The sequence below is a fragment of the Macaca thibetana genome, chromosome 7, assembly GCF_024542745.1.
Source record: "Macaca thibetana thibetana isolate TM-01 chromosome 7, ASM2454274v1, whole genome shotgun sequence".
NCBI classification, from domain to species: domain Eukaryota; kingdom Metazoa; phylum Chordata; class Mammalia; order Primates; family Cercopithecidae; genus Macaca; species Macaca thibetana.
This window is the reverse complement of record NC_065584.1, coordinates 155,046,972-155,074,777: the sequence shown is the minus strand read 5'-3', so window position 1 is coordinate 155,074,777 and position 27,806 is coordinate 155,046,972. Positions and strand designations below refer to the sequence as shown.

General features: G+C 45.5%; 1 protein-coding gene across 3 annotated transcripts in view; it reads right to left on the bottom strand.

The window, feature by feature from the left end:
- Positions 1–374: 374 nt before the first annotated feature.
- The window catches only part of LOC126958166 (40S ribosomal protein SA-like), a 900,761-nt gene continuing 873,329 nt past the window's right edge, over positions 375–27,806 (bottom strand). For 2 of the 3 annotated variants that reach the window (XM_050796363.1, XM_050796362.1), the window contains exon 2: positions 375–1,379. In XM_050796363.1, the coding sequence (XP_050652320.1) occupies positions 415–1,302 (888 nt within the window). In that variant the 5' untranslated portion in view covers positions 1,303–1,379 and the 3' untranslated portion in view covers positions 375–414. The remainder of the gene's footprint in view (positions 1,380–27,806) is intronic. The other variant, XM_050796364.1, reaches the window with a different exon arrangement.

Genomic DNA, 27,806 nt, shown 5'->3' with positions numbered 1-27,806 from the left:
ACCAGGAGTTCGAGGTCAACATGGTGAGACCCTGTCCCTACTAAAAATACAAAAATTAACCGGGCATGGTGGCAGGTGCCTGTAATTCCACTACTTGGGAAGCTGAGGCAGGAGAATCGCTTGAACCTGGGAGGCAGAGGTTGCAGTGAGCCAAGATTGCGCCATTACATTCCAGCCTGGGTGACAAGAGCGAAACTCTGTCTAAAACAAACAAACAAACAAACAGAAAACCAAAACGCATGCCAAAATAATACCGATGCCTATCCTTGCCACAGATCAACTGAAACCAGTTATCTGTGGGTTAACCAAGTCAAAAGCTCCCTGGGCTATTCTTTTTTTTTTTTTTTTAGAAACTGATGTTTATTTTCTATCAACCATTTTTCCATGTTGCTTAAGAGCCCGTGCAAGAACAGCTTAAGACCATTCAGTGGTTGCTCCTACCCATTCAGTGGCCTGAGCAGTGGGAGCTGCAGACCAGTCTTCCGTGGCAGGCTGAGCACTCCAGTCTTCAGTAGGGAACTGCTGAATAGGCACAGAGGGCACCTGCACACCTTCAGACCAGTCTGCAACCTCAGGCTGAGTAGCAGTGAACTCAGGAGCTGGAGAAGTCAATTCACCCTGAAATTCCTCCTTGGTCACTGCCTTTTCAGCAGCAGCCTGCTCTTCTTTTTCAATCTCTTCAGGATCTCTGTAGAAGTACGGATCAGGCATGACCTCCCATGGGTGTTCACGGGAAATGGTGCCACGCATGCGCAGAACTTCCCGAGCTGGCATCCACCACATCAAACCCACTGAGTGAGCTCCCTTGTTGTTGCATGGGATGGCAATGTCCACATAGCACAGAGGAGAATCTGTGTTACACAGAGCAATGGTAGATAGGTTAACATAAGATGCCTCCGTGAGAGGCTGGTGGTCAGCCCTGGGGTCAGTAACCACAAGAAGCCGTGGCTCCCGGAAGGCTGCCTGGATCTGGTTAGTGAAGGTTCCAGGAGTGAAGCGGCCAGCAATTGGAGTGGCTTCAGTGGCAGCAGCAAACTTCAGCACGGCCCTCTGGCCAGTATTCCTGGAGGATATAACACTGACATCAGCAGGGTTTTCAATGGCAACAATGGCACGAGCCGCCAGCAGAAGCTTCTCCCAGGTCTTCTTCAGATTTATGATGTAGATGCCATCACTTTTCCTTTTATAGATGTACTGCTCCATCTGGAAGTCAAGATTGGTGCCACCTAAGTGGGTTCCTGCTGCAAGGAACTTAAGGACATCCTCCTCCTTCATTTGCAGGACATCAAGGGCTCCGGACATTGTGAAAGTTTCCCTTTAAGTTACGACGGGAATCCAGAACAACGCCGTATGGACCCCTCTGTAGGTAGTGTGGAAAGCTGGGCTATTCTGATGCACTGTGGAAGCTGAGAGCCAGTACAATAGGCTGATGCTCATTCTTAGCCATGAAAGGGCAATTTGAGAACAAAGCTACTTTCCCTTCATTCTAACACCATGAGAGTTCAACATATGGGGTAGCTACTGTTGTTCTTTTATTCTTTTTCTGATCTCCACTCCTTTAGAAATGGGGGGAAAAAAACACCAAGACTCGATGTAGGCTTAAAGTAACCAGAGACCAAGGAATGATTGCCAAGGATGGCAAATAGCTATGTAGCCACTCCATTCCATGCCCTTGACAGGCACTGCTAAACAATAGTAGTGCATGTTCTCTCTGAACCAGAAGTGTCCTCATGGTGTTCACTACTCTGTGCTCCAGGTAGATCCAATCAATTAGAGTTGACATCTTAGTTGAATGTATTTGTTACTCCTGCTAGATGAAGCAGAAATAGAAATGCCCTGATTGCTTAGGATTCGATCAAGAAAGTCAGTGGTAATGGTAGTTTTTTCCTAACTATCCTTGGATGTCCTCAGGGCCTAGCTTTAGATGGGAAAGGCGATTCTGAGTTTCTTCAGAGTGAGCCAATGTATTCATCTTTCTAAAGAAATTTAGCATGGTCTCCCATTGGCTCTCTCGGCTGACCCAGGGCAAGGAAGGCTACACAGAGAGGAGTAGGCCATCTGAGAAAGATGGCCAAGTGTGTTTTCAAACCAAGTTGACAACGTTGTCAATTTCCCCACCACTTGAGCATGGTCTAGAAGTAATCAAACCATTCCTTTGTCTCCATGTGTATGGATTCCTCCTGTTCTTTCTTCTCTAAAGGCCTGACTGTCTGCTTGTTAATGGGGTGACCTTAGCTCTACTTTTCTGAACTATATTTCAAGTGTCCTGGATTGTTTTTCTAATCAGGACAGCACACCACCTGACCCCAGCCTACTCTTCCAGCCTGATCTCCCTTTTCACCCTCAGAAGTCCAGGTTCTGGCCACAGCATTGCTGCTTTCTCCTGACTGTGTGTCTCTCCTTCATGCTATTGTCAGCACCTAAAATGTCCTTGCTTCCATTTCTGTCTGCTTTGGTCTTACTCCCACATCAAGACCTACTCAAATTACACTTCTTGCCTAAGGTTCCCCAGCCTCACCCATTATCCTAGATCTCTCCTTCCTCTGGTCTCCCATTGTGCCCATTGTGCCCTTCTATTTTGGCCAAGGGAAGCACACAACTATTTACTAAGCATCTACCAAGTGCCAGTCACTGTCCTAGGTAGTAGTATTAAGAATCTGGTTTTATTTAATCTTATCATCACTTCTATTTCTTAGATCTCGCCATCTGCATCTTATTAATGAGAAAATTGAAAACCTTCACAGTTCAGTGATTTGTCTAAGGTGGCAGAGCCCACATCTCCTGTGCTTTTCCAGGCTCTGTTCTTTCTTCTGTTCTCCTCTGTCTCCAAGGTGGAATTTCCCCTTGTCTGCCTTGTACATAGAAACTGGAGTCAGATAATCTAGGATCAAGGCCCAATCACCTATTTAGTTACTCTGTTGTTTTGGCAGTTTACTTAACTGTTTGGCCTTGTTTCTTCATTTGTCAAAGAGGATTAAAATAATACCCACCCACCTTATCTCATGGAGGAGAGCTCCTCTATTCACAGATTGTGAGCCTCTTGGGATGAGTCCTCATTGCACTCATCTTTGTGTCTTAGTACTGATTGGCGCTGGGCCTAACACAGTAAATGCTCAATAAATCCTTGTAATTAAATTACATGAAATTAAATTGAATGAGTAAACAGGTTAGGGAAAAAACTCGAACACCTCACCTCATTTTTTTGGGTCCAGAATTGATTGTTCCCAACAGCGTCACCTGGAATGGATTTTGGTCACATTCACTTGTATCTGGTTTGCTATTTGCTTTGTTTAGCAAATTCCTTCACAGAAAGACAGAGAGGGAGCCTGGGAAGGCAGGGTAAGGGTGTGGGAAGATGCTGGAATCTGAGAAGGAGCTCAGATTGTTGGTTGAACATATTGCTGTCTGTGTGGAAAATGTTCACAGCAGTTACAACTTTGGATGAATATGCATTAGCGGCGGTGCTGCAATTTGCTCGCGTGTGCCACGCTACACTTGGAGACTTGGCAAGATGGGTAATTATCTCCACATTATGTGCCTTGTCTCTTTCTCTTCTTAATTAAGTAACTAATCTGGTGGAGGAGAGCTCTGTTTGTGTTTGTTTGGCAGGTGCAGCCTCGTGACAGTTGTCTGGAGAAGTTTCTTGGAAATTTATGAGACTTTCAAAAAACAAACTGCTCGGAGCTGAGCCGACCTGCTGGAGCCTGGGAGAATCAGAGTCAGCCCTCTGCTGGAGCACAAGACAGTGTGGCAGTTGCTGCTTCTCCCAGATTGAGTGGCTCCTGCTAGGGGGGCCTGCTGGGGGTGCCGACCTTCCAGAACTGTCCCAGGGCATTGGGAAGCAGGCCTCTCCCAAGGGCAAGCTCTCCTTGTAGGGAGGAGGGAAGTCAGGGGCTGGAATTAGAGTAACAATGGGTTCTTCCTTTTGTTTCCCTCTGGATTTCTGTATTTGGGTAGTTTTTTTCTGTCAGTCCCATGGGACTCTGTAAAGGAATTGATTAAACAAGTTAAGTGCTGAACACTTATTGAATACTGATCACGTGGCTCATGGCTGACATAAGGGTGCTTGGCTGGGCTGGATTGGTTGAATCCAGATGACCCAGGCCAGTGACCCGGGAGATGTTGGGTTCCATGCTGCTGCAGTGTGGTCACTCAGCAGAGGGCATGGGTCATCATCACTCTGATGGGTCTTCCAGGCTGCACAGTGACCAGCACAGGCTGGCCCAGGAGAGTGGAGGATGGTGCAGATTCTTTCAGGGCCATGAGTTAGTTGCAGGAGAGGGGTGGGGAAGAGCCGGGCCAGCTAATGGTAGGATGTCACAAATCCAGGAACGCAAATGAAGGAGTTACTAAGGAAGTGCACGTGACCGTGCTGAATCTTGCCGGCACACTTATGTGGGTCACAGATAGTACTGTCAATCACGAGGAGAATCCCCTAAACAAACATAGATGCCCAATGCAGACAGATACAGCTGTGGGCTGCTTAGCTCAGATAGCTGCCCTGGGCCAAGGGGCCCTTGCTTTGAGCCTTGAGTTCTGGTTCTTTATTTGAGGTGATGGTCTTGTCTTTTGCGTGGTTATATATCACCCAATGCACATCCCACTTCAATGACATAAGCTGTCTGACTCCCCAATTAGTGGCCCATGCTGGGGGATGGCAGTATGATGCTGTGGGAGGCAGAACTCTGAGATGATCCCCAAGATTACCCTGGTTCACACACACTTTCCCCTCTTTGTCAAACCCCAATCTTGGTACTGCTGTGAAGGGATTTTGCAGATATAATTAAGGTCCCTAAACAGTTGGCTTAAAAACAAGGAAATTATTGGGTGAGACTGACCTAATCTCATGGGTCCTTTAAAAGCACAGAGTTTTCTCCAGCTGGTTGCAGAAGAGAAAGTTAGAAACTTGAAGTATGGGAATGATTCCATACACCATTTCTAGCTTGAAAATGGAGGAGTCCACGTGGCAAGAAGTTTGGGTGGCCTCTAAAAGCTGAGAATAGTCCTTGAGAAAACAGACCTCAGTCCAACAACCACAAGGAAATGAATTTTACCAACAACAAGAATGAGCTTGAAAGTGGATTTCTCCCTAGTGCCTTCAGTTGAGAACTCATCCTGGCCACACCTTGATCTCAGTTGTGTCATTACCTGATCAGGGAACAGCAATGCTGTGCTGACTTCTGACCTATAGAGCCATGAGCTGGTAGATGGGTGCTATTTGAAGCCACTGAGTTTGTGCTGGTTTGTTCTGCATCAATAGAAAATAAATACAGGTGTTTGGCCTCCCACTTACCTAGGAGAAAAGTTGCTAAAAGATTCTGACATTTCTTTTACAGTCTAGGCACATGTGGACCTGGATTCTAGTCTACGCTTTGCCATTGGCTTGCTTAGTGATCTCAGACAAGTCATGTCCCTTCTCTGGCCCTCAGTTTTCTCTTTAGTAAAAGTAGGAGTTGGACCCAGTGATTTTTAAGGTCCTTCGTAGGATGCTCATTCTAATTGTGGGTACAGACACCAATGTAAAGAAATGCAGGGAGAATGACCACCTGGAAGCTGTAGTTTAATTTGCATAAGATCTCTGGCTTCAAGGTCAGAGTAATCCTCGCATGAGACTATTTCTGTATTGCCATATTCTGCTCAAACACCTTTTATGAATCTCCACTGCCTTTAGGAAAATGGAGGACCTTCCTCTCTCTGCTATTCAGAATCTCTGTAATTTGGGCCTAGTCTCACTCTGGGCCTTGTGCTCCACTTCTTCTCTCTACACTCCTATGCTTCAACCAGATAGATCCCACATACCACCTTCCATGTCCGCGTTCATTCTCCTCCATTTTCTGTGTTGTCCATCCCTGTCACCAGACTAAAAATTGAACACACAAGTTTCCGTCCTAATCACTTTGGGCCTCTGTAATGGAATACCATAGGCTGGGTGGCTTAAACAGCAACAACTTAGTTTCTCACAGCTCTGGAGGTTGAAAGTCTGAGGTCAGGGAGCCAGCATGGTTGGGTTCTTGGTGAGAGTCCTCTTCTTGGTTTACATAAGGCCACTTTCTTGCTGTATCTTCATGTGGTGGAGGGAGATCATGTTTCTTGTGTCTTTTTTAATAGATAGGGTCTCACTCTGTCAGCCAGACTGGAGTGCAGTGGTATGATTATAGCTCACTGTCGCCTCAAACTCCTGGGCTCACATGATCCTACTGCTTCAGCATCCCAAGTAGCTAGGACTACAGGTGCACATTAGCCACCATATCTGGCTAATTTTTAATTATTTTTGTAGAGAAGGGTCTCGCTACATTGCCCAGGCTGATCTTGAATTCCTGGACTCAAGAGATCCTTCTGCCCTGGCCTCCCAAAGTGCTGGGAGTACAGGCATGAGCCATCCGAGCTCAGCCATAATTGTGTTTATAAGGACTCCACTCTCATAACCTAATCACCTCCCAAAGCCCTACTTTCTAATTCTGTTACAGGGGCAGTTAGAATGCCAACATATGAATTCCAAGGGGATGCAAACATTCAGCCCACTGCACTTCTCATCTTCCAAGGTTTAGCTTGAGACACATCTGCTCCAGAAGCTTTCCTGATAGCTCTATATGAGTAAGGCTGTCTTTGGTGGTAACAATAAAAACCTCAACTCAAACTAGGTTGAGAAGAAAAATATGGAAACTAGTGATTCATGTAACTGAGGAGTCTAAGGTTAACCTGAGGCACAGATGGATCCAGGGAACAAATTATGCCATTGGGACTTTGTCTGTCTCTAGCCATCTCTTTTCTTGGCTTCCCTTTGTGAGTCAGTGTCCTTCTCCATGTGAGGTAAGGAGTATGGGCCCTGGTAGCCTGAAGACTGATTCCTTATGGCTTGAAAGTCAAAAGGAAGAAGTTTCCTGTCTCTCCCAGCATCTCTTTTTCCCCCAGCATGTCGGTTTTTAGAGGAAACCTGAGCAGTCCTACTTGGCTCACACAGCCGCCCAGAACCAATCACTACATTCACATAGCCGCCACCTCTCTGATGGCCGGTGGAGGCTATCATCTGCCTGAGCCTTGGTGGGAAGGGGACTGTGACTGATAACCTCACCCTGACCACCTGGCCTGTGGGAGGTGTGTTCTCCAAGGAAGAGCAGATGACTGGAACTGAGAAAGTAGAGCTGGTCAGACAGGAATGAGAAATGCCCACTCTCCCCTTGCCTGGTCTTGCTCTGGGCTTCTGCTGGCCTCCCATCCTTCCATTCATTTGGCCATCATGACACGCTACCTTGCGCAGGAGATATATGTATTCATATACGCAGAGAAAATATAACTGGTCGGTACTTTTCCATAACTAACCAGATCTTCCTCTCAATACTGGTGAGCACGGAAAAAAATCAATTTGAATTTTTTAGTATGACTGAATGTAGTTGGCTCTAATAATTTTGAACAGCCCCACTAGGAAAATTTTTGCTCATTGGAGTAAAAATACTCAACTGTTGCACTTGCTAAGGTGGGGTCTACATACATGGGAAGAGGGACTTATACATCCATATGGTGACAGTGTGGGGGATGAGTCTAAGCCCGTGGATGGTGTGTCCTGTCTTCTCTTGCCCTGTCCACCTGGGTGTTGTTTGCTCTTGGGTCATTCGCTGCTAGAGCCTGAGGCAGGGGAAGACTGTGATGGGTCTCCCTTGGCTTGGCCGTAGTTCAGTGGCACCTTTTGGTTGACTCTGCCTCTTCTCAATGCCCGTAGATGCAGACCTGCTGATGTCAGCCAGTCCTGTGTCTAGCCCTCTGGCCTGCAGTCCACCTTGGTGGTGGGCTCATCACCCCCTGCTGCAGCCATTTCTATGTTGGGGGAGAGTGAGGGGCTCACACCCATCGTATCCTCCCTCTTTCCACCTCCAACTCTTGGCTGGGCCTTAATGTGTCATTGCTTGACTGGATTGCTTGAGCCTTAATGGCAAACAGGGCCCATGTTTTGCCCACTGAGTAGGAAGAGTGTGAACTGTCCCCTGGTCTTGGCAGTTAGCATGCTAGTGGAGAAGATAAAGGAATTTTAAATATCCTTTCTGAGACAATACCTGGGTGCGCCACTAGACTAGTGCTCCCATGCGTAATCCTATTTTGTGTGTCAATAACTGAATATTGCCTCAATCTTTCTTTCTGCATCCCTTTGGAAACAAAGTCTAGTCTCTCCCCAGGCAGATGGTTCCCTGGGATGGACCAAGGTCACCCTCCAAGAAAGCAAGAGAGAAAACACATTAAAGATTAAAAATATCATCATACCACGTGTGTGCTACTTGCTTCCTCTGCTAAATTGCCTGCCCCTTGAAGGCAGGAGCCATGGAACACCCTATGGAAAGCTACTTACCAAGCAGTTACTCAGTGGGTGTACCCTCGCTGGGTAGAACTATGAGCAAGACTGCATCGCTTTTATTTTGTAAAGGGATTAATTAATTCCTTCAGCAGACAATTACTGGGTACCCAATGTGTGCCAGCTACTGTGCTGGGCACTGCAGGAATACAAGGATGGATTGAAGCTGAAAAGCATGATATTTGCTTAAACACCCACAATTCAGACAACCACCTTAAAGTACAGGAACTATTAGATGATTAAATGGATATTGAAAAGCACCCGGGAATTCCTACGTACCTCCCACACTGCCCTCCACGTCCTCAAGGCTGCTTGAAACATTCTGCAGGTCTCCAGCGCTCCATTTCTTTCACTCATTCCCTGTTGGTGTCGAGCATGCAAAGACCTGTTTCTTAGAACGTGCTTAATGTGTCGTTGCTTGACCTGATCTATAAATATTGGTGCCCGCAGTGCCAACTCCCTGATACATGATGGGGAGCCACCCTGGAAGTGTGGTTCAGTTGAGCACCTGGTTTATTTCTTGGGTTACAGACGAGTGAGAATTCTTAATGGAAGTAGCTTCTTTAGTGACCCAGGGAATGTGGAAAGGGCAGAAGCTCGCTAAATCCTTTCCTCCTTGATTTTTTTTTGGCCATAACTGGCCTGCGTTTCATGATCTCCACTCAAAGACAGGCTTGCATGGGGATTGGGGATTGATTCTGGCTTTTGGGCAACTCACACAAGCTGAGTGTAAATTGCAACCCATTGTAGCTAAAATAAGCACATGAGGCTGCAGTAATTTTAGGACAGCAAATGGATGCTTGCAAAGTGGTGTGGAAAGATGTTGTTTTTGAGGACAAAGGAAGGGCGAAAGTTTGCCAAAGGACTTTGCCAGAGATGACTCAACGGATAAGCCATTCGGGATGGGGAAGCGTTCTCCAGCATAGTGGGATGGAAGGAACATCACACTTGGAGAATGGAATTTAACTCTAGGCCTTGATCTGCCACTGATTAGCTGTGGGACCTTGGGAAAGTCACTTTTCATCTATGGGTTTTGTTTCTTCATTGGCAAAATAAGGCTTCATTCTTGATTTTGGAATTCTCCAAAATTCTTTCCAGGTCTAAGAGGACGTGGTGTCATGGTTCTGCTGAAATGTCCTTGTCTTGGCACATTTGTAGATCTTCATGGTCTTCAAATTGGCTCTTTGTCATGGAAATCACTCAAAACACCATCACTGCCAACCTTCGCACACAAGGGAAATGGCTCAGAAGTAGCTCAGGAGTGAGTGGGGAAGCGAGAGAAGGCTGGCCTTGATACTTGAAAGAGCCTCTATTTAAAGGCAATCTCTAAAGATGTGATTGGGTTAAAGCATCCTGTCGTCGGGGGAGGCGGGGTGGGGGCGGGTGTATGTGGAGAGCTGACCAATCCAGAGGAAAGAGTTGAGGGATTTTGTAACTGAGTCCCTTGTTCTTGCCCTGATGGTCACAAGCTATGTGATCTTGGACAACCTTTTCTGGACTCAGTGTCCCCATCCAGACAATGGGGAGACTCTCTCTAGTATCCTTTCCAGTTCTCGCATGTTAGGGCTCCCTGATGGTATGAGGCAGCACCTCCCTCATCAACACAAACGTAAATCCTTAAACTCTCCAGGGCTAGAAAGGAGCAAAGCGTTCTGAAAGAGACTTGAGGATCTCTCTGGGCGGCAGAAATCAAAGTTAATCCTGCAGAGAGGCAGAGCTGAGGGAGAACAGCCGGGAACTCGTCAGCACAGCGGCCTCTTCTCATCAGGAAGCTTCCCTGGTGGGTTCTGGGTTTGGCTTTAATGAGGCCTGCGGTTCCTTACAGAAATGCCTTGGTCAGTCACAGTGTGAGGTATGGGACCAGAGAATGTCAGAAAGATGACTTCATCACGGACTGTGAATCACTTCAGCTTCCTTGAGTTTTCTTGAGCAACTGCTAAGCATCAGCCTCTCTATTGGGCACATTTCACATGTGGTATGTATTAAATAGTAATATTTTTCATTCTTTGGACTGCCAAACCCTAAGTCCTCTCCTAGTGATGAATCTTGGTGGGAGGTAAAGCCCTGCCTTCCACCTTGGAAAGGAAACGGGGCAAGATGCTTCCTCCTTAGTCCCAGGAGTATTTCTGGTGAGGACACCTGGCCTACTTCCTGTAGTTCAGACACTCCCACCTGGACTCTGAATCATGAGCAAATCGTCAAAGGTAAAGAGACCATTAGAGTGGACTCATGACAGAGCCCCGCAGCAGTGGACCTGCTCATTGTGCCACCTACCGCTTGGCTGTCAGCAGTTACGTTTGTTTTCTCCATTTTGCAAGCCTTGCTCTTCAGTTCCTTGTTGATTCTGAGGGTCCTTTCTGCTTGTGATAACCACAGCTAGTTTCTGTTGCTTGCAGCCCCGATTCTGGGCTGTTACTCTGCTCTTATCCCATAAAAACCATACAGGGAACTCTATCAGATACTTTATGAAAATCTTCGTCCCTCCTCTTGCTCCAGCCACTCTAATGAGCAGTTCCAAGAAGGTTTTACCCACTATTCTGGGGGCTTTCACTTCCTATCCCGGGGCTTCTCGGATGCCAAAGCATCAAGTGGCTCAGGGACCCCATGGGCAGGAGAGGGAGCCGTGCAGTTGCCCTTAACCAGTGAGGAACAGAAGCCAGCAAGGAATGTTTTCTCCACTCCTCCCTGCTTGGACGTTTCTGTGATGTATTCTCTAGGGTGGCTCAGAAGGTGGCTGTAGCAGTAGCTTACTCAATAATGGATCCTTGTATGAGCTTCCCACCTCCCATGTTCCCCTGGCTGGTCCTTCCTTCTGGATCCTTTCCAAGGTAAATGACCTACAGGCAAGCCTGTTTCTTGGACTCTGCTCTTGAGGGGACTGACGTCCAGATAGGAACTGAGACATTGAGACATTTAGGAACTTGTTCTTAGATCACACAAAGAGCAGAACCAAAGCCTGGACACAGGCCCCTTTGACTCCAAGGTCTCTGGTCTTTTCCCTTGCCACAGGACCTGAGTTAATCGTGAGTAGGGAGTGTGACCGAGTCTGCACTCTGGGGTGGGCTGGGAGGGGACTCTAGTTGGCCCAGGAGAGGGGTAGTCCTGGTGTCCTTAACCTGGTGCCAGCAGCTGTGCACATTAAAGCCTTTCTGACTTCTGAATATTTTTGTTCCGATCTAAAGAACTTTATATCTTTTTCTCGGTTGGCTTCCCCTTCCCCCATCTTTGAGCCTTGCCCTGCTTTGGGAACATACTAGAATGTGAGTTGAGAGACCCAGACTTCAGTCTCAAGCCCACCACCAACTTGCTGTTTGACCATAGAACAAGGGACCTCTCCGGGCCCCCTGGGTCCCTGTCTGGTCAGTGCAGTGGTTCCTAGGTGCCCATATGGCTAGGCCAAGTCAGTCACTTGGGGGAAGGGTGGCGGGGGAGTGGTGCCAAGGGAAGCTTAGTAATTACATCCCCAAATTCCACCTCCAGAGATTCTGATTCAGGACCATCAGGTGGGGTCCAGGCTTCTGTATTTTTAACAGGCTCTTTGAGTTTTAATCAATTTCTCTGCTCTTTCTTGATCTCTCCCTCTCTCAATCCCCTGATTTGGGAGTGATTAGGGAATTCCAAAAAAGCAATTCCACTCCTAAATATCTCCTCTCTCAAATATCTCACCAGATAACTTCATTTCCACCTTCCAGAGCAGGTGCTGCTTTCTGGAGGCCCCTGTGAGATTCCCACAAGCTACCCCGGAGGAATGGTGCAGCCACGCACTGCCGTCCACGGCACCACACAGACTGCTTTACGCTATTAGGTGCAGCCTCCTTCAGAGATCAGGGTCTGAGATGTTGGCATTTTGGCCATTGTCAGCACATTTCAAGACACTAAGGAACCCCAACAGGTATGGTATTTTCTGAACAGTGAGGGGAAAGCCTGTGAGCACTGAAGACCAGAGTCTGGTGCTGAAAGGGAGGTGATAGCATGGAGAGAGGGCAAGGGGAGTGACAATGAGGCTCGCTTAGCTCATACAGGACCCCAGGAAGACTACTGAGGAGGGCTCAGAGGAGGCTGAGGCCCACAGTGTTTTCTCTGCCACTACTGTCTAACCCTGGGTGAGCTGCTGTGCTTCCGTCTGTCTGAGAACACACACATACACTCTCTCTCACACACACACACCTGCCATGCACAGGGCTACCTTCCCCATAGGCATGGCTGTTCGACATGGTCTCACCCACATAGTTGATTGGACTGGGTAGTCACTACTTAAACAAAGCCACCTGCGGTCTCTCATCTTGAATTTGGAACTTGGCCGAGAGACAAAGTCTGTAGGTAGCTGGAAGTAATATGTCTGCGATGGGTATAGTCGGGCAGATAGCTGTGACAAAAACTAGAGACAGAGTGAGCTGGTTTTCAGAGAGACACATTAAACAGAGACTCAGAGAGGCAGAGGAAAGAATGAGAGAGAAAGAGAGAGAGAGAGAGAGAAGGGGAGAGAGTCATGGTGCTGTCTGGGCGATAGCGTCAGTACTTTCCTGAAGCAGCATCTTGCCTATAGGTTCCAGGAGCCTCCTTGCATCTTTATGGAAAAGAAACAAGCAAATGACTTATGCTTTTTCTTAGTCTAGTCTGATTTCTGCTGCTTGCAATCCAACAGTGTCAACCAAGATACCTCCCCTCACAGCCTGCATCCACTGTCCCAGCAGGCAGCAACGTGGCCAGGCCCCCAGGAGCAGGACAGACACAGCATGAGGCTGCTCTGCTTACCCCTTGAGAGGCCCTGTGGTCCCAGCCAAAACATTGCAGCAGACCTCCAGCTAGCCACTCTTCACTAAGTAATGTTTTCAAAGCATTTATTACAGAGTCTTACCTTGAAGAAAGATAATGGCCCTTCTCTCTTCACCTCTTTGCTGACGTGCTGAGAGAATTTTCCACCACCCAAACTACACAGTTCAGTGCCTCTCAAACTCTACCTGAGAAAAATGATAAAACACAGATCCAAATTCAGCAGATTGGGACAGGGCCTGAGAACCTGCATTTCTAATGGGCTTCCATGTGAGGCTGCTAGTTCAAGGGCCACACCTGGAGTAGCAAGGGTTTAGACTTGCTCTGTCAGGAATCCCAAACAAATTGCAATTAAAACCCCAGTACCCGTCAGCAGGTTGAAACAAAGTAACTATCGTAAGTAGGACAAAAAAAAAATTCACTAGTTTTAATTAATGAAAAAAAAATCTGAATAGAGCATTCTCGCTAAGAAATCTCATTTTATTCCTTCCAAGAGCACACAGGGAATAGTCGCTTCTCAAGGAAAGAAGAAAATGATAAGCATGTGTTGTAATTAGCATATCAATGACCAATAATTAAAAAGGGGTTTCTAAAGTTCTGGGGGTGGAGGGGTAAACGGTTTTTCTCTCCCTCTCAAATTCTCAAGTACTTCAGATATCACCGTCTTCTTTTGGCTTGCTTATATTTATAATTTGGGCAGAGCCTATTTTCAAAAATAGACAGAGAGATATTAAATTTCAGGGTATCCCTTAACGTAACATTTCCAGATTCCTCAGTAATGCAGCCCCATTGGCGGTGCCAATCTCCTCACCAAAGACATTGCTTTTGTTTTATTTTTCTCTTTCAAAAAACTGACATCTTAGCGCCTCATATCCATCTTAGTTTAAACAAATGTTTTGATTACATCCAAGTGAGAGCCCAACAAAAGCTGTTGGAGCTGAACTGACGCATTCGCTATTAGTTTTAGACAATTTGTTCTAATATTGTCTGGAATCATTCATTTATACACCCATACAGATTTGATTACTTTACTTGTTTCATTAATCTTTATTTGTTTAATCATCTGTTTAATCTGTTTAATCATTGGTTTAAGTGGAAAGATTACATGAAGATGTTTAGCATTGGCGCGCACAGGCATTCTGACATGGAGCCCGGCGTTCCTTTTTGTCTATTTATTATATTCTTTTATAGGGTTTCATGAGCCACTTTAAAGCTCATAGGATGCTTCAGGGAATTCAATAATTTAGTAGTTCTTCATCACTGAACATGATGTATTTTTTAAATGTTATTTAAATAAGCAATATTTGTGGAATAATTTGACTTCCATTCTGGGCTCGCGGTTCCTCCTCTCCCAACCAAATGCAATATTTAAGTTGGCACTGAGACCATTCTTTAAGAAATTGAGAAGGAGACTGGGAGTGTTCTTTAGGATGAGAGAGCAGTTTCTTCCTTCTAGGTCTGTGTACTCGGAGAGCCCAAGTTTGATGTGGTTTGAAAGTGCGAGGCAGCACCCAAGGTCTGACATCATATTGTAACTGTCAGGAAGGTTATTAACCCCCATCTACCTGCACGCTAGGGGTGTCTATTGCACCCCAGCCTCTACTCAGATGTGGGGGGCTTCAAGAGAGACTTCTGGGTGAACATGAATAACTTCCTCTGCATCCAATACATTTAGTAAAATGGTCACCGTGCATCTATGGTGAGAGCTATAATTATGCTATGCTCTCCAATTTTGCTTGAGGACGGGAGGTGTAATGGAAAAGCATTGTGCATCATGGTAGGTTCAACAGGTATTACGTCAACAAGAGACAGACTAAACATCTTGGGTGGAGAGGGTAAATTCTTGGGAGAAACAGCAACATTGGAGATGCACTGTGGCAGAGTGCGTCTCCCTCTGCTAATAGAGACCCTCGCTCACAGTGGAGAGGCCCACCCACCTCCAGATCTTGCTTTTATCAGCCCTACCCCCATCCTCCCCATCTTCCAAGGCCCAGCTTAAATTTCACCTTCTCTTACCCCTAAAACAGGTTGGAGCAGAATTAGGACTAGAACTCACTGTTTCTGAAATCCTGTTGAAAAAGAATTCCCTACCTCAACCCGTAACTTTCTGAACTTTTGCTCCTGTCATGAGAAGCTGATCTGAGAGTAAAGATGATGCTGTTCTGCGCTGCTGTTTCCATCCTAATGAAGCGCCGTCGTTACACGCATTCTAAGTACATGGATGTTGTGTCCCTCAAACCTCGCTGGAGGGTAGCTGGATTGTTAACCTGCTCATTTGTCCCCGTGGAGGGAAGGAGTCATGTGGGCTTTACAGCTCCTCCCCCGGGGCCCTTGCAGACAGGGTTCCGGGAGGAGCATGCACCTGACATGCCTGAACACATCTGGGTTCACTCCTTCGCTCCCTGGACACATGACCTTAGACAAATTGTTTAACACTATGAGCCCTGTGTCACATCCAGCAAATGGGGACGATAATGGTCCTCACCCTGCATGTCATCAGGAGCACGAAATGACAAAGCAAGTGTCTGTGCCTGCTCAGCCTGCTGCCCGGTGAGAGTGGGCACCGGGTCCGGCTGGCGTATGGTATCCCAACGCTGCAGGCAGGGCGTGCTTCTGTGGGCACGGGTGCACGTGTCTTCCGGGAGGAGAGTGGGCTTCCAGAGAGAACCACTTTCAAGCAGATACACTTTTGTATCCCCCTGTGTCCTTCTGTCTGTTCCCACCTCATCTGGAGGGTTCGGGTTGTGCTGTTCGTTTCCTGCAGCTGAGTCAGTGCCAGCCCTGCTGCCAGTACCTCCTTCCTTCTCCCAGGAATTCCACCTCCCCCCGATTCCTTCCGTTGTGTCTCCAGTCTTAGGCTTCTCTTCAATGGGCCCCAAGCAACCTGGACCCCAGGAGACCCCTGCCTGCACTTCTGAAGGAATCACTTCTTTAAATGAAACCTGGGTGGCATTTGAGAGACATGTGTTCCTTAAAAGCCTTCCTCCTGGGCTTCCGGATTTCAGTGCTCATAAGCCTCCAGTTTCTGAAACTGCTTATTCACTCCTGCCTCTGTCTGGAGACTTACTTCATGTTCCCTTTAGCCCTGCTTCTTTGTATTCCCAGGAGAGCATCCCAAACATGCTTGAGAGGGTCTGGGAGAAGTTGGTGGCCCACAGCTCAGGATACCATTCTCAGCTGGGGACTTTCAACTGATGGCTGAGCTGAGAGCAGCACTGCATTGGCATATTTAGTAGATCTGTCCAGTTATGCACAGCGTTTTGTTTTGTTTTGTTTTGTTTTTGAGAGAGCATCTCACTCTGTTGCCTAGGCTGGAGTACAGTGGTGCAATCACAGCTCACTGCAGCCTCAAGGTCTTGGGCTCAAGCAATCCTCCTGCCTCAGTCTCTGAAGTGGCTGGGACAACATGTGAGTACCACTATGCTTGGCTAATTTTTAATTTTTTTTGTAGAGACAGGGTCTTGCTATGTTGCCCAGCCTGGTCTCAAACTTTCTGGGCTCAAGCAATTCTCCTGCCTCAGCCTCCCAAAGTGCTTTCAGCCTTTTGACTGAGGATGGGTTCTCTGCCCTCTGGAGGGTTTGTCCTCTTCCATTCATCAACCTTTGGGCTCAATGCTCAGGGAGCGATGTGGGAGGCGGGGGCAACTGTCCAGCCAACTAGTTTAGTTGACTAAATCCTGATGCTGAGCAGCATGAGCTGCTGTGCTCAGATAAACCTTGTGTCCATGGAAAATACAGGAGAAAGAAGATTCTTTTTATGCAAAGGTACCATCTCCCACCACCACCATCAGGGGAAACTCATTCTATTAGTCAAAGATGTGCCTGGGTTAAGAACCTCTCTCCTGGAACCTAGATTTGGTAGCAGGCTTTGGAATAGAGAAAAATAAAGTTTTGAAGGTTCCTTGTATTTAAGGAGAACAGGGTGATGCTTCAGTCAAACATCCAGAAGCCCTCTGATGGCTATGAGGGCTGGGAAAATGTCTTCAGAGATGAGAGAAACTCAAGGAAGTTCTGCTTATTTGCTCCAGGTCATCTTGGGTGCTACCTTTGGTGACCTGACCATACTTGGCAGATGGTCAAGGTAGTGTGATCCAATTGTGAGACTACCTATAGCTGAGATTTTTGTTGTCCACAGCCACAAGAGCAAGGACCATGTCTTTAAAACATTTTTATTTATGTATTTATTTATTTTGGCGGAAGTGTCTGGCTTTGTTGCCCAGGCTGGAGTGCAGTGGTGCAATCTTGGCTCACTTCAACCTCCACCTCCCGGGCTTCCTTCCACTCCAGCTTGCCCAGTAGCTGGGACTACAGGCATGTGCCACCACACCCAGCTAATTAAAAACAATTTTTTTTTGGTAAAGACAGAGTTTTACCATGTTGCCCAGGCTGGTCTCCAACTCCTGGACTCAAGGGATCCACCTGCCTTGGCTTCCCAAAATGTTGGGATTACAGGCATGAGCCACTGCACCTGGCTTGGACCATGTCTTATTTATCTTTGTGTTCCATTCTTTCTCCTTGCTTCTTCATTGAGATAGCACTGTGCACAGAGTAGATACATCACAAAGGGGAGAAGCACTAGGAATTGAGAAATTCCCAGTAGAAGTAGAAGAAAGTGATGGAGGGTATTCAGGTCACTTTCTATTAATATTTATTGGAGCACCCACCATGTGCCAGACATGGTGCTGGGTCCTCAGAGTCCAGTCATGTATTATGCAGACCCAGTGTCGTAGGGCTGCTGTGGAGATTAACTGAGAGAATATGTGTATCAGTAAACACTGCTGAGGCTGTTAAATTGGATCTGAGGCTCGGTGCGGTGGCTAACTCCTGTAATTCCAGCACTTTGGGAGGCTGAGGCAGGTGGATCCTTTGAGGTCAGGGGTTTGAGACCAGCTTGGCCAACATGGTGATACCCCATCTCTACTAAAAATACAAAAATTAGCTGGGCATGGTGGCGGGCACCTGTAATCATCCCACCTACTTGGGAGGCTGAGGCAGGAGAATCGCTTGGACCTTGGAGATGGAGGTTGGAGTGACCCGAGATCACACCACTGCACTCCAGCCTGGGAGACAGAGTGAGACTCTGTCTCAAAAATAGTAATAATGATAATAAATTGGATCTGATCACAGAGGGTTTGACTGCCAAGCTAAGGCCTATGTACTTTCACAAACAATGATGAGTCATGAAGTGGTTTGGGAAAAAAGAGTGGGATGAACTGATTTTGTTTTGAAATTTTTAATTGTAAAAATAAATCACATTTGTAAAAAAATATAGAATTGCTTGAAGAAGAGAGAATAAAGCCCTCACCATGTCCTCATCTCTGCAATCCTAATCCCACCCCCAAGAAAGCCCCTGAACAGTTTGGTGGGTATGCATTTATACTCTTATTTTGCATTTATAAACTTATATATTCACAAAAATAAAATTATATTAAATATGTATTAGCTTACTGTTCTACTTAGTAAATGGGTATTTTTCATATGGATGCATATAAGTTTGTCTTCTTTTTTGTTATGTATAAGTATAATGTATGGATATAACAGAATTTACTTATTTCCATACTGATGGACATTATTTTGTTTCCTTTCTTTTAAATCTGGCAAGCAAAGCGCCAACATTTTCTTTTAAACCTTTGAGCATACATTCAGTATAGCTGTATGGTAAATTTTCAGCAACGAATTTTTCAGTTGAAAGGGTTTACACACTTTCAGATTTTGCCAGATTGCCCCACAGAAGGCGGTACTAATGTGTACCTCCACCAACAGTGTGGAAGAGTTCCTGCTTCCACAAGTCCTGGAAAACACTGTGCATTCCAAATCATGTTAATATTTGAAAATCTAATGGACAAGAAATGATGTCTGAGTGTTATTTTATGCTTTTAATATAAGCAAATGACCATCTTTTCAAATATTCATTTGTACTCCATTGACTTGTTTTCATTTACTTGTTCACATTCATCACCCATTTATCTATTAAGTTGATGTTTTTAAAAATCCTTAAGATACCTTTATTTTAAGTGAGTTCTTATTATCCACCATATGTACTATTATTGTTATTTGGACTTTAATAAAATTAGAATATGCCTTTATTAAAGTATACTTTTTAAAAAAATTTGATTATTATTTTTTGAGACAGGGTCTCACTCTGCTGCCCAGGTTGGAGTGCATTGGCACAGTCTCAGCTCACTGCAACCTCTCCCTCCCTGGTTCAAGTGATTCTCCTGCCACAGCCTCCTGAGTAGCTGGCACACAGGTGTGCACCACCACACCTGGCTAATTTTTGTATTTTTAGTAGAGATGGGTTTTCGCCATGTTGGCCAGGCTGGTCTCAATCTCCTGACCTCAGGTGGTCCACCTGCCTCAGTCTCCCAAAGTTCTGGGATTACAGGCATGAGCCACCACACCTGGCCAAAGTATACTTTCTATACATAAAATTCACAATTCTAAATAGTTGTTGACTTTTGACAAATACATATTCTGTATATATCCATATAACTTTTATGACCACAACCAAGATATAAAACATTTCCATTAACCCCAAAGCTTCCCCGTGCCCCTTTACTATCAATCTCCCTGCACTCCCTACCCCAGGCAAATACTAATGTGGTTTCCATCACTGTAATTAGTTTAATCTGTTCTAAAACTCAATATTTAAAGAGTAATAAAGTATGTATTCTTCTGTAAATGACTTATTTTGCTCAGCATAATGTCTTCTGAGAGTCATCCGTGTTGTTACATTTATCAGGATTTCATTCCTTTTTATTGCTGTTTCATAGATTATATAACTGCCCATATGTTAATGGACAGTTGGGTTCTTTCTAGCTTGGGGTTATTGCAAACAAAGTTGCTATGAAGTTGCTTGTACAAAATCTTTATGTAGACCTATGTTTTCATTTCTCTTGGGTGAATACCAAGTGGTAGAATGGAGTATATGACTGCTGTATATTTAGCTTTATAAGAAACTGCCAGGATGTTTTCCAAAGTGATTGTACCATTTTATCTGCCCACCTACAGTGTATAGAGTTCCACTTGATCCATATCCTTGTCAACACTTGGAATTATCAGTCTTTTAAATTTTAGCCATTCTAGGGGTTGTGGTTTTAATTTGCATTTGCCTATGACTAACAAGTATGAGCATTTCTTCATGTGCTCATTGCGCTTTCATATACCTTTTATGGTAAAGGGTCTGTTCAAATATTTTGCTTATTTTAAATCCAGTTGTCATAAGTGTCCTTTTTATACTCTGGAGACAAACCCTTTGTCAGATATTCATACTGTGAATATTTTCTCCCATTCTGGATCTGCCCTTTTCATTTTTTAAAGGCTGACTTTTGAAGAGCAGAAGCTCTTAATTTTTATAAACTTCATCAATTTTTTCCTTTATGATTTCTGCTTTTGCATCTTAGCTAATAAATTTTTGTTCACTCCTATGTAAGAAAACTTTGCAACGATATTGCAAAGATTTTCTGGTGTGTATATGTGTGTGTGTGTGTGTGTGTGTGTGTATATATATTTTTTTAACTTTTATAGTTTTAGTTCTTATCTTTAGGTCTATAATCCATTGTTTGTTAACTCTGGTTTGGATGTCTCTTTCTTTATTTTAGTTTTATTTTCATAGAGATAAGGTCTCACCATGTTGCCCAGGCTGGTCTTGCGCTCCTGAGCTCAAGCAATCCTCCTGCCTCAGCCTTCCAAAGTGCTGGGATTGTAGGCATGAGCCACCATGCCTGGCCTTTCTTTTCTTTATATGTGAATGAAAATTTTGCTGAGTATAAAATTTGGGAGTTACTTCCCCATTCCCAAACTTTAGATATTTTTGCAATTTTTTTGGCATGGAATGTTTCTGTGGAGAATTTTGAGGCCATCCTGATTTTGCGTCTTAAATGTAATTTATATATTTAGCCTGAATAACTGAAAGACCTTTTTTTTTATAATTCTTGAAGGTTCAGTTACTTAATCAAGGTATATCAAGATTATTTTATTTGCATTTTTATTAATATAGATTTATTATTTTTAATCTCAGGAAAGTTTTCTTTTAACATTTGTAAAGTATTTTTCTGATTGTTTTTGCTCTTTTTAGTCATCTTTGTTTTTTAATTAATATAGTTTTGGAAGAGATTTTCTGATTGTCCTATCTTCTGTGCCATATTTCCTAAGAGTTTAGGAAAATAATTTAGGGAAATAATAGATTTTTCCCTGGAAGAAAGAAGTTCCTAGAAAAACGCAAGTTGGGAATAAAAGTAGGCATATGCACTGTACTTACACAAGCACACACACATGCCTGGAATACATATACTGAGGTGCTAAGTGGCTATGTCACCTCTGCATCCTGCCTATATGCATTTGTGTTTTCTTTCTGGTTTGTGTCCATATGTTTATCTTGCCTGCAATAAGCATGGATTGCTTCAGTGATAACTCCCAACACTCAAGCAGATTTTGGGAGCGGAAAGAATGAGCCTCATTCAATAGCTCATTTACCAAACATTTCCTTAGCATCCACTTCCCTTCAATCAGGAATTTAACACTTTTCCTCCTATTCAGGCTGGAATAGTTATTCCAAAGTGAAAATTAAAAGATGGAGATTGACTGCTGGTGTAAACAATCTCTCCAAAATGGAAGTGTTTCTCACGTATCTCTCGTAGAGTCACTTGACTTGAAGCAGGTCCTGGGCCTCCTCTCTGTGGCTTAAGCAAGGGGGCTGCCAGTGGGCAGATGTGGCCTGCAGGTGCATTTTGACAACACGGTGATTACCATTTTTGTTTGTTTGTTTGTTATTACAACTTTTGAACCTTTAACTGGGGCATGTGCTCTCCAGTTCTCCACAGTCTTCATAGCCCTGCAATGGGGTACCCCTGACCTATCCCACACATTTATGGTACCTGCCTGATCCCTACAGGACTTCTGGTGCAGGAGGTGATAGATGGGTGTTCAAGAGGCACCAAAATGAGCTCCTATTTACTTTATTTTTCTTTATTCATATTTATGTACTTATACCCTAGGGCAGAAGAGGGACATGAAGGTGAATATAAACAGTGTAAGTCATAACCCTGTTTGAGGGAAGTGGCTAATTTGGCTCTGAGCTTCCCAGTGGCTAAATCAAAGAAGGCAATCCAATCAGTTTTACAATTTGCATTGTCAATAAGTCTAAAATTGAACAATTTTCTCAAGAGAAACAAGCTTTACTTTGAAAACAAGCTCCTAAGATGAAAACTGCCTTTGCATACTTTCTCTAGACTTGGGAGCTCAGGATTCTAAAATGATCCCAGTAGAAGCTATACAAATACATTAAATGCAAAATGCGTATAGCACAAGCTTGATATCTATATGAGCTAATTGAGAGGAGAAAAGATTTTGAGTTTAGCACATAAGCACTTAGTATATCTTTCTTCCCACATTATAGATAGCACTGCTATTTTCTAAGTAGAAACTGAAATATTTCATCTATGCATGCAAATTAGTCTGGACTCTGTGCCCAAGGCATAAAACAAATGGAATCATGAATATTTTTAAAGGAATGTATTCTACCTTGTTTTTGTTCCTGTCTAGTTACTGGTGCTGTGTAGATGGAGGGGTCTAGGGAGTGGGATCATATTTAGTTGATGGGAACTGACGGTGGAATTGCGGAGACTCTGCTCTAATGTTGTCACATCTGAGTGTTTCTCAACTTGGCTGGGTGCTCACTGTAAACACCTGGAAATCTTTGAACAATACCGTGCCTGGGTTTTACCCCAGACCAATTGCATCTGAATCTCTGAGGTGGGGCCTAGGAAATTATTACTCTTCAAAAGGTCTTCCAGTGATTCTAGGGTACAGTCAAGGCCTTGAGCTCTGATGTCTCTGGGCCAGTGGTTCTCCATCTGTAGAGCATGAGACTCACCTGCAAGCTGGTTGAAATGCAGATTCCTGGGCCTCATCCCCTTCCTCAATATTCCCATTTATTAAGTCTCTGCGGGTGAGGTCAGTGTTGACAGCAACTGACTTAGTCTTTCTTTCCACCTAGTGTCACAAAGTAGGTGCTATGTCTTCAAATGTAGAAGCAAAAGTGGAATAGAATAATCAGTAAAAAAAGGAAAAGGGCATCAGAAACCAGAAGGAAAAAGACAATCACGGTAGAAACCTACAAGCACAGTCATTATAACTGAACACAACATTTTACTCTGCTTTTCCTGCAACCAGGACCTCCATCTCTGCTGGCCCTGAGGCCTTGTTCTTACTATTTAACATTGCCAGACACAAGTTTCCTCACCTGTAAAATGGGAGTTCTAATACATGATGCACAGAAATGGAGTTTCTCCATAGCCACTGATCGAGTTTCTGGGAAGGGACAGAGGATGAGGACATTTTGAAGAAAGCCCGGGATGAGTGTGGGAGCACCCTGGCTCTTGGGGGTGCTGGTTTCTAAGCCATTGCACCTGCCAAGCCAGGAGCCGAGTTTCTAGTGGAAACCTCTGACCTGCTTCTTGTTAATGCCTGACAGTCCGTTTCCCATGGGAGGTTAAAGGACATCTCTGTCTCAAGCAGGCATTTCCTGTAATCCAAGAGATAGGGATGAGAAATGTCTGCTGGTGCCACTGGGTATCTTAACAAGCGAGATCTCTGGGATGGCAGGAGCCGCAGTAGACACAATGGTCCCTCCGCATGCCCCTCAGCGCGGCCTGGATGCTCAAGGCCTAGTTGAAGGATGAATTTTCATGCGACGTCTGTGTTTTCACTTGAAGAGACCCGACAGGAGCTGCTGCAATATTTCACCAGCTCTTCTGTTTGTCGGCTCCACTAATCATCAGCCTCAATCACTGGTGCGATATTTTATGAATTAATAAAAATGATCACGGGCAGTCCAGGGGGACCCAGGGAAGAAGTGCGTGCGGTAGAATTTTAATGAGCACCGTGGGGAATTTCAACATTTTCTCGCTTTTTATTTATTTATTTTTTAAAAACATCTTCCCTTCTTCCTTCCACGCCCCCTCTCTGAAATCTTTTTCTTGCCTGAGCCTCTCCCCTTTAGCAAAATCATAGCTAGAGCTGTTCTAAATCACTGTCACACAAATTAGGTGTTTTCTCTCAGCCTGTTGTTTGGCCCACAACAGTGTCGTCCTGTGCTGCAAACGCACCCCGTGCACCTGCTCTCTGTCCTAATTGAGCAGATGATCTGCCGATTTGTCATGCTTAGCCCAGACCCCCTTCCTGGCACCCCCTCCCCAATACTGAAAGCCTTGGCCTGCCTGGAACATTGGGCAGATGTAGAGCTTCCTGTGTGTGTGCTTGTGTGTGTGTGTGTGTGTTATGACAGATCTTGTACTCATTATTGAATAATTCATTGTTGCGTTAATGTCTTCAGATACCATCTCTCACTTCCTCACTGTTTCTCTCTCTCATCTGGCTCGCTTGGGAAAACTTGATTATGCCTGCCGCTCTGACGACAGAGTATACAGATAAAAGATAATTGCTTGGCTTGACTCCTCCATTGATATGAAAATAAGATTTAAATTATTCACTCTGGTTTAAAGGTTAGTTGAAGGTTATTACAGGGGATGAAGGAAAAAAAATCACTCTTCATAACGTTCGGGGTTGAGATAAGACAGATTTGAAAGGGCCTAATTTGCACTGTAGGCAGAAGCACCTTGTTGTGAATAAACTGAGAATCCCTCTAGAGATTTTAATCTAGGAGAAGTCAATTATTTATAAGCAAATTATGGTCGGCTTTTCATATATATAAAACACTCTGTGTCATAAATAAGGACATGGTGGTGTCTGTTCCTTTCTCAGCACCCAGTTTTTCTTGATCTCGAAGCTCTGGCCTTGTCACAACAGGAATTTAATGAGGCGCCTCTGTTAGGAGGGTCAGCTGACTTGGTGGGGGCTCCTTTTAATCGATAATAATAGTAATGATAATAATAATTTGGCTTTGGGGATGGGTCTTTGCCTTTAGGCCTGACCCCTTGCCCGAAGGGAATGACCAGGGAAGCCGGGGGTGGGGGGGCCCATGGGGGAGCTGGCCGCCTGTGATTGGCCCCCTCTTACCCACCCAGCCTTGGTGTTCCCAGTGGGTTCTTGCAGATTTACATAGGAAATCATCGCAGAGCTGCTTCTGCCCAGGGAGGCACATCTCCTGACTGAGGATCAATAATTAATGGCCTTCCATGTTTCTGGAAGGTGGGCGCTGCTTCAGAAAGCATCCAGCGGCCTCCTCCTCTATAGTACTCCATGCATTAATCATGGCCAGCCATTTTTATCAAAATGCAGAGCTGCGGAAACTGAGTGTTCTTTTCTCTGGTGGGCCCGCTTTGCAGCCCGTCCCAAGAATGCTCTCGAGGAGCCCCTGGGTGAGTGACGTGGGGCTGAGCCTCATGTTCCCTAGAACTTCCTTTCACTGTACATTCATGGGAACCTTTGCTCCTCCTATTACCTGCAAATAGGGCATCATGCATGCAACCCTGCAATCCCCTGGGATTGATTCAGGAAATAGGTGGTGTCAGAGAGCCAGGCTGGTGGGTCTCCAAGAAGGATCTTGGCCTGGAACCCCTGATGCTGCCTCTAAGGGGGGAGTCTGGCCAGGCGAGGTTGCCCTCTGTCTGGCTGTGGAAAACTTTCAATCATCTGCTGCCTCTCCAGATAATTACAAAGCCTCCAGGCTGTCAGCCCCAGTTAGTTCTCCACAGGGATCCTGTCTGGAAAGGAGTCTGGCCCCTGGCAGGTTTCAGGGAAGATCTGGAACAGCCTGGGTTTGCCGAGGTGCCTGGCCTGGTGTGGGCGGGCTGACCTGGCCAGCTGGGGGGCATGGTGGTAAGGAAGAGGAGGGGGAAAGGGCAGCTGGCATTGATGGTGTGTGGGAACAAGAGGCTGCAGATTGGTCAGTGCCGCTTCTGAGCAGCTTGGATTTAGGGGGCTTGCTGGTTATCAGCAAGGTGACATTCCTCCACCCCTCTTGCTTCAGCCTAGAGCCAATGACTCTACAAAAGCTCTGCAAGCTCTCTCTCTCTCTCTATACATATATATATATATATATATATATATATATATATGTAAAAGCTACACACACACACACACACACAGACTATAAAGCAAAATCCACACTTGAGACCCAGAGAGGTTAAGTGACTTGCCCAAAGTCACACAGCAAATAAAAGGCACACCTTAGATCCAAAACCAGCTCTCCTGATACCTAGATAATAATATTTTAGGTTTTTTCTTTTCCTATCTAGTGTTTGAGATAATTAAATGCTGCTTTTTACTGTACAATCTGGCCCCCCATGGAGGTGTGGGGCTGGGCAGGGCTTAGTTCTTCATCTGTAGGGGATTGAACAGGGGTCTCCTGGGCTCCTTTGAGCTCTAAATTCTATGAATACAAATGTAGCAGAATATTCCTCAAGGAATGTTTTCAAGGGCAGAGACCCTATCTTAAGTCATTAGATGAAAAGAAACATTTGCTGTACATTTACACTGAACAAGCCCCGCTTCAGGCCCTGCAAGGGGATGTGGATGACAGGATTCTCAAAGGTCTTGTCAGTCTGCAGAAAGCCTAAAGTAGGTAGGTGAGGGGACCTCCAGCTGGTGGGAATCGGTGTGAAGCTGCAGGGTCAGTGCTGCAGGAGTTCCCAGTTGGGGAGAGACCCACAGGAGCCAGAGCTGACAGGGCCAGCTTTTGGGAGGAAGAGAGGCTGAGCAAGATGCTGAGATGGCAGGGTCTGCCAGACAGAGGGAGAGGGAAGGCATGGTGAGTGGGATACTGAGCGCATGCACCAGTCATTCTTGCAGGAGGGGCTGCAAGGTTAGAGCAATTTGCTAAGGCAAGGTCTGAAAGATGAACCAGCTTTCACTTGAGGGAAGCTGGTTGCACCGCACCAAGGAGAATTTTAATTATTTCAAATCTCTGGGTTCTAAGGCCCCATAAGAGGTCTAGGATAGAGACCACTCCGCCAATGGTACACTGAGCATGTGTTGGGTGAGCGGTGGGTTGGGCCAGACTGGGGGATTTACAGAGAGTTGCGATGCTCAATGGAGCCACCGCCTGTCTTGGAGCAGATGGATGATGTGTTGAAAGCAGTGTCCAAGAAAAGACTTACTGGAATGAAGAGGCCAGGGGTAGGAAAGCTACAGAGGAAGCCTTCGGCTGATGTGTTTAGGTGTGGCCTAGGGGTAGGGCTGGGTTAAGTATTTGCAGAGAGGAGATGATAGAATCTGCTGGAAGGAAGTACCAAAGTGAGTGCAGAAAGGAAAACGGTGGCTGGGGAGAAGATGGGGAGTTTTGGTTGAGGAAACATGAGGAACTGACTCTGGGGAGTCACGGGGAGAGGGTCTATGAGTCGGTCAGTGACAGAGCTCATGAAGAGAACTAGACCAGGTGGGTCACACGTCTGGGAGGGGACATGACTTGATAACATGATCACTGGCAGTAGAGCAGCCCCGGGGCCCTGGCGCTCCCACCGTGGGCTCAGTACTTCTACAGGCCGCACTGCCTCTTAACAGCACCTGTACTGAGGGCAGAAAAAAGGAAGTGGGAGGTGAGCCCAGCAGTTTGCCTCCTCTACTCACTCTCCCAGGTGGGGCTGTGAGCTTAGGGCTATTCGTTAAGGCAAGGTCTGAAGGAGAATCCGAGTTGCACTTAAGGGGAGCTGGTTGCATCATGCCAGGGAGGATTTTAATTATTTCAAATCTCTGGGTTCTGGAAGGCCCTATAAGAGATCTGGGACGGAGG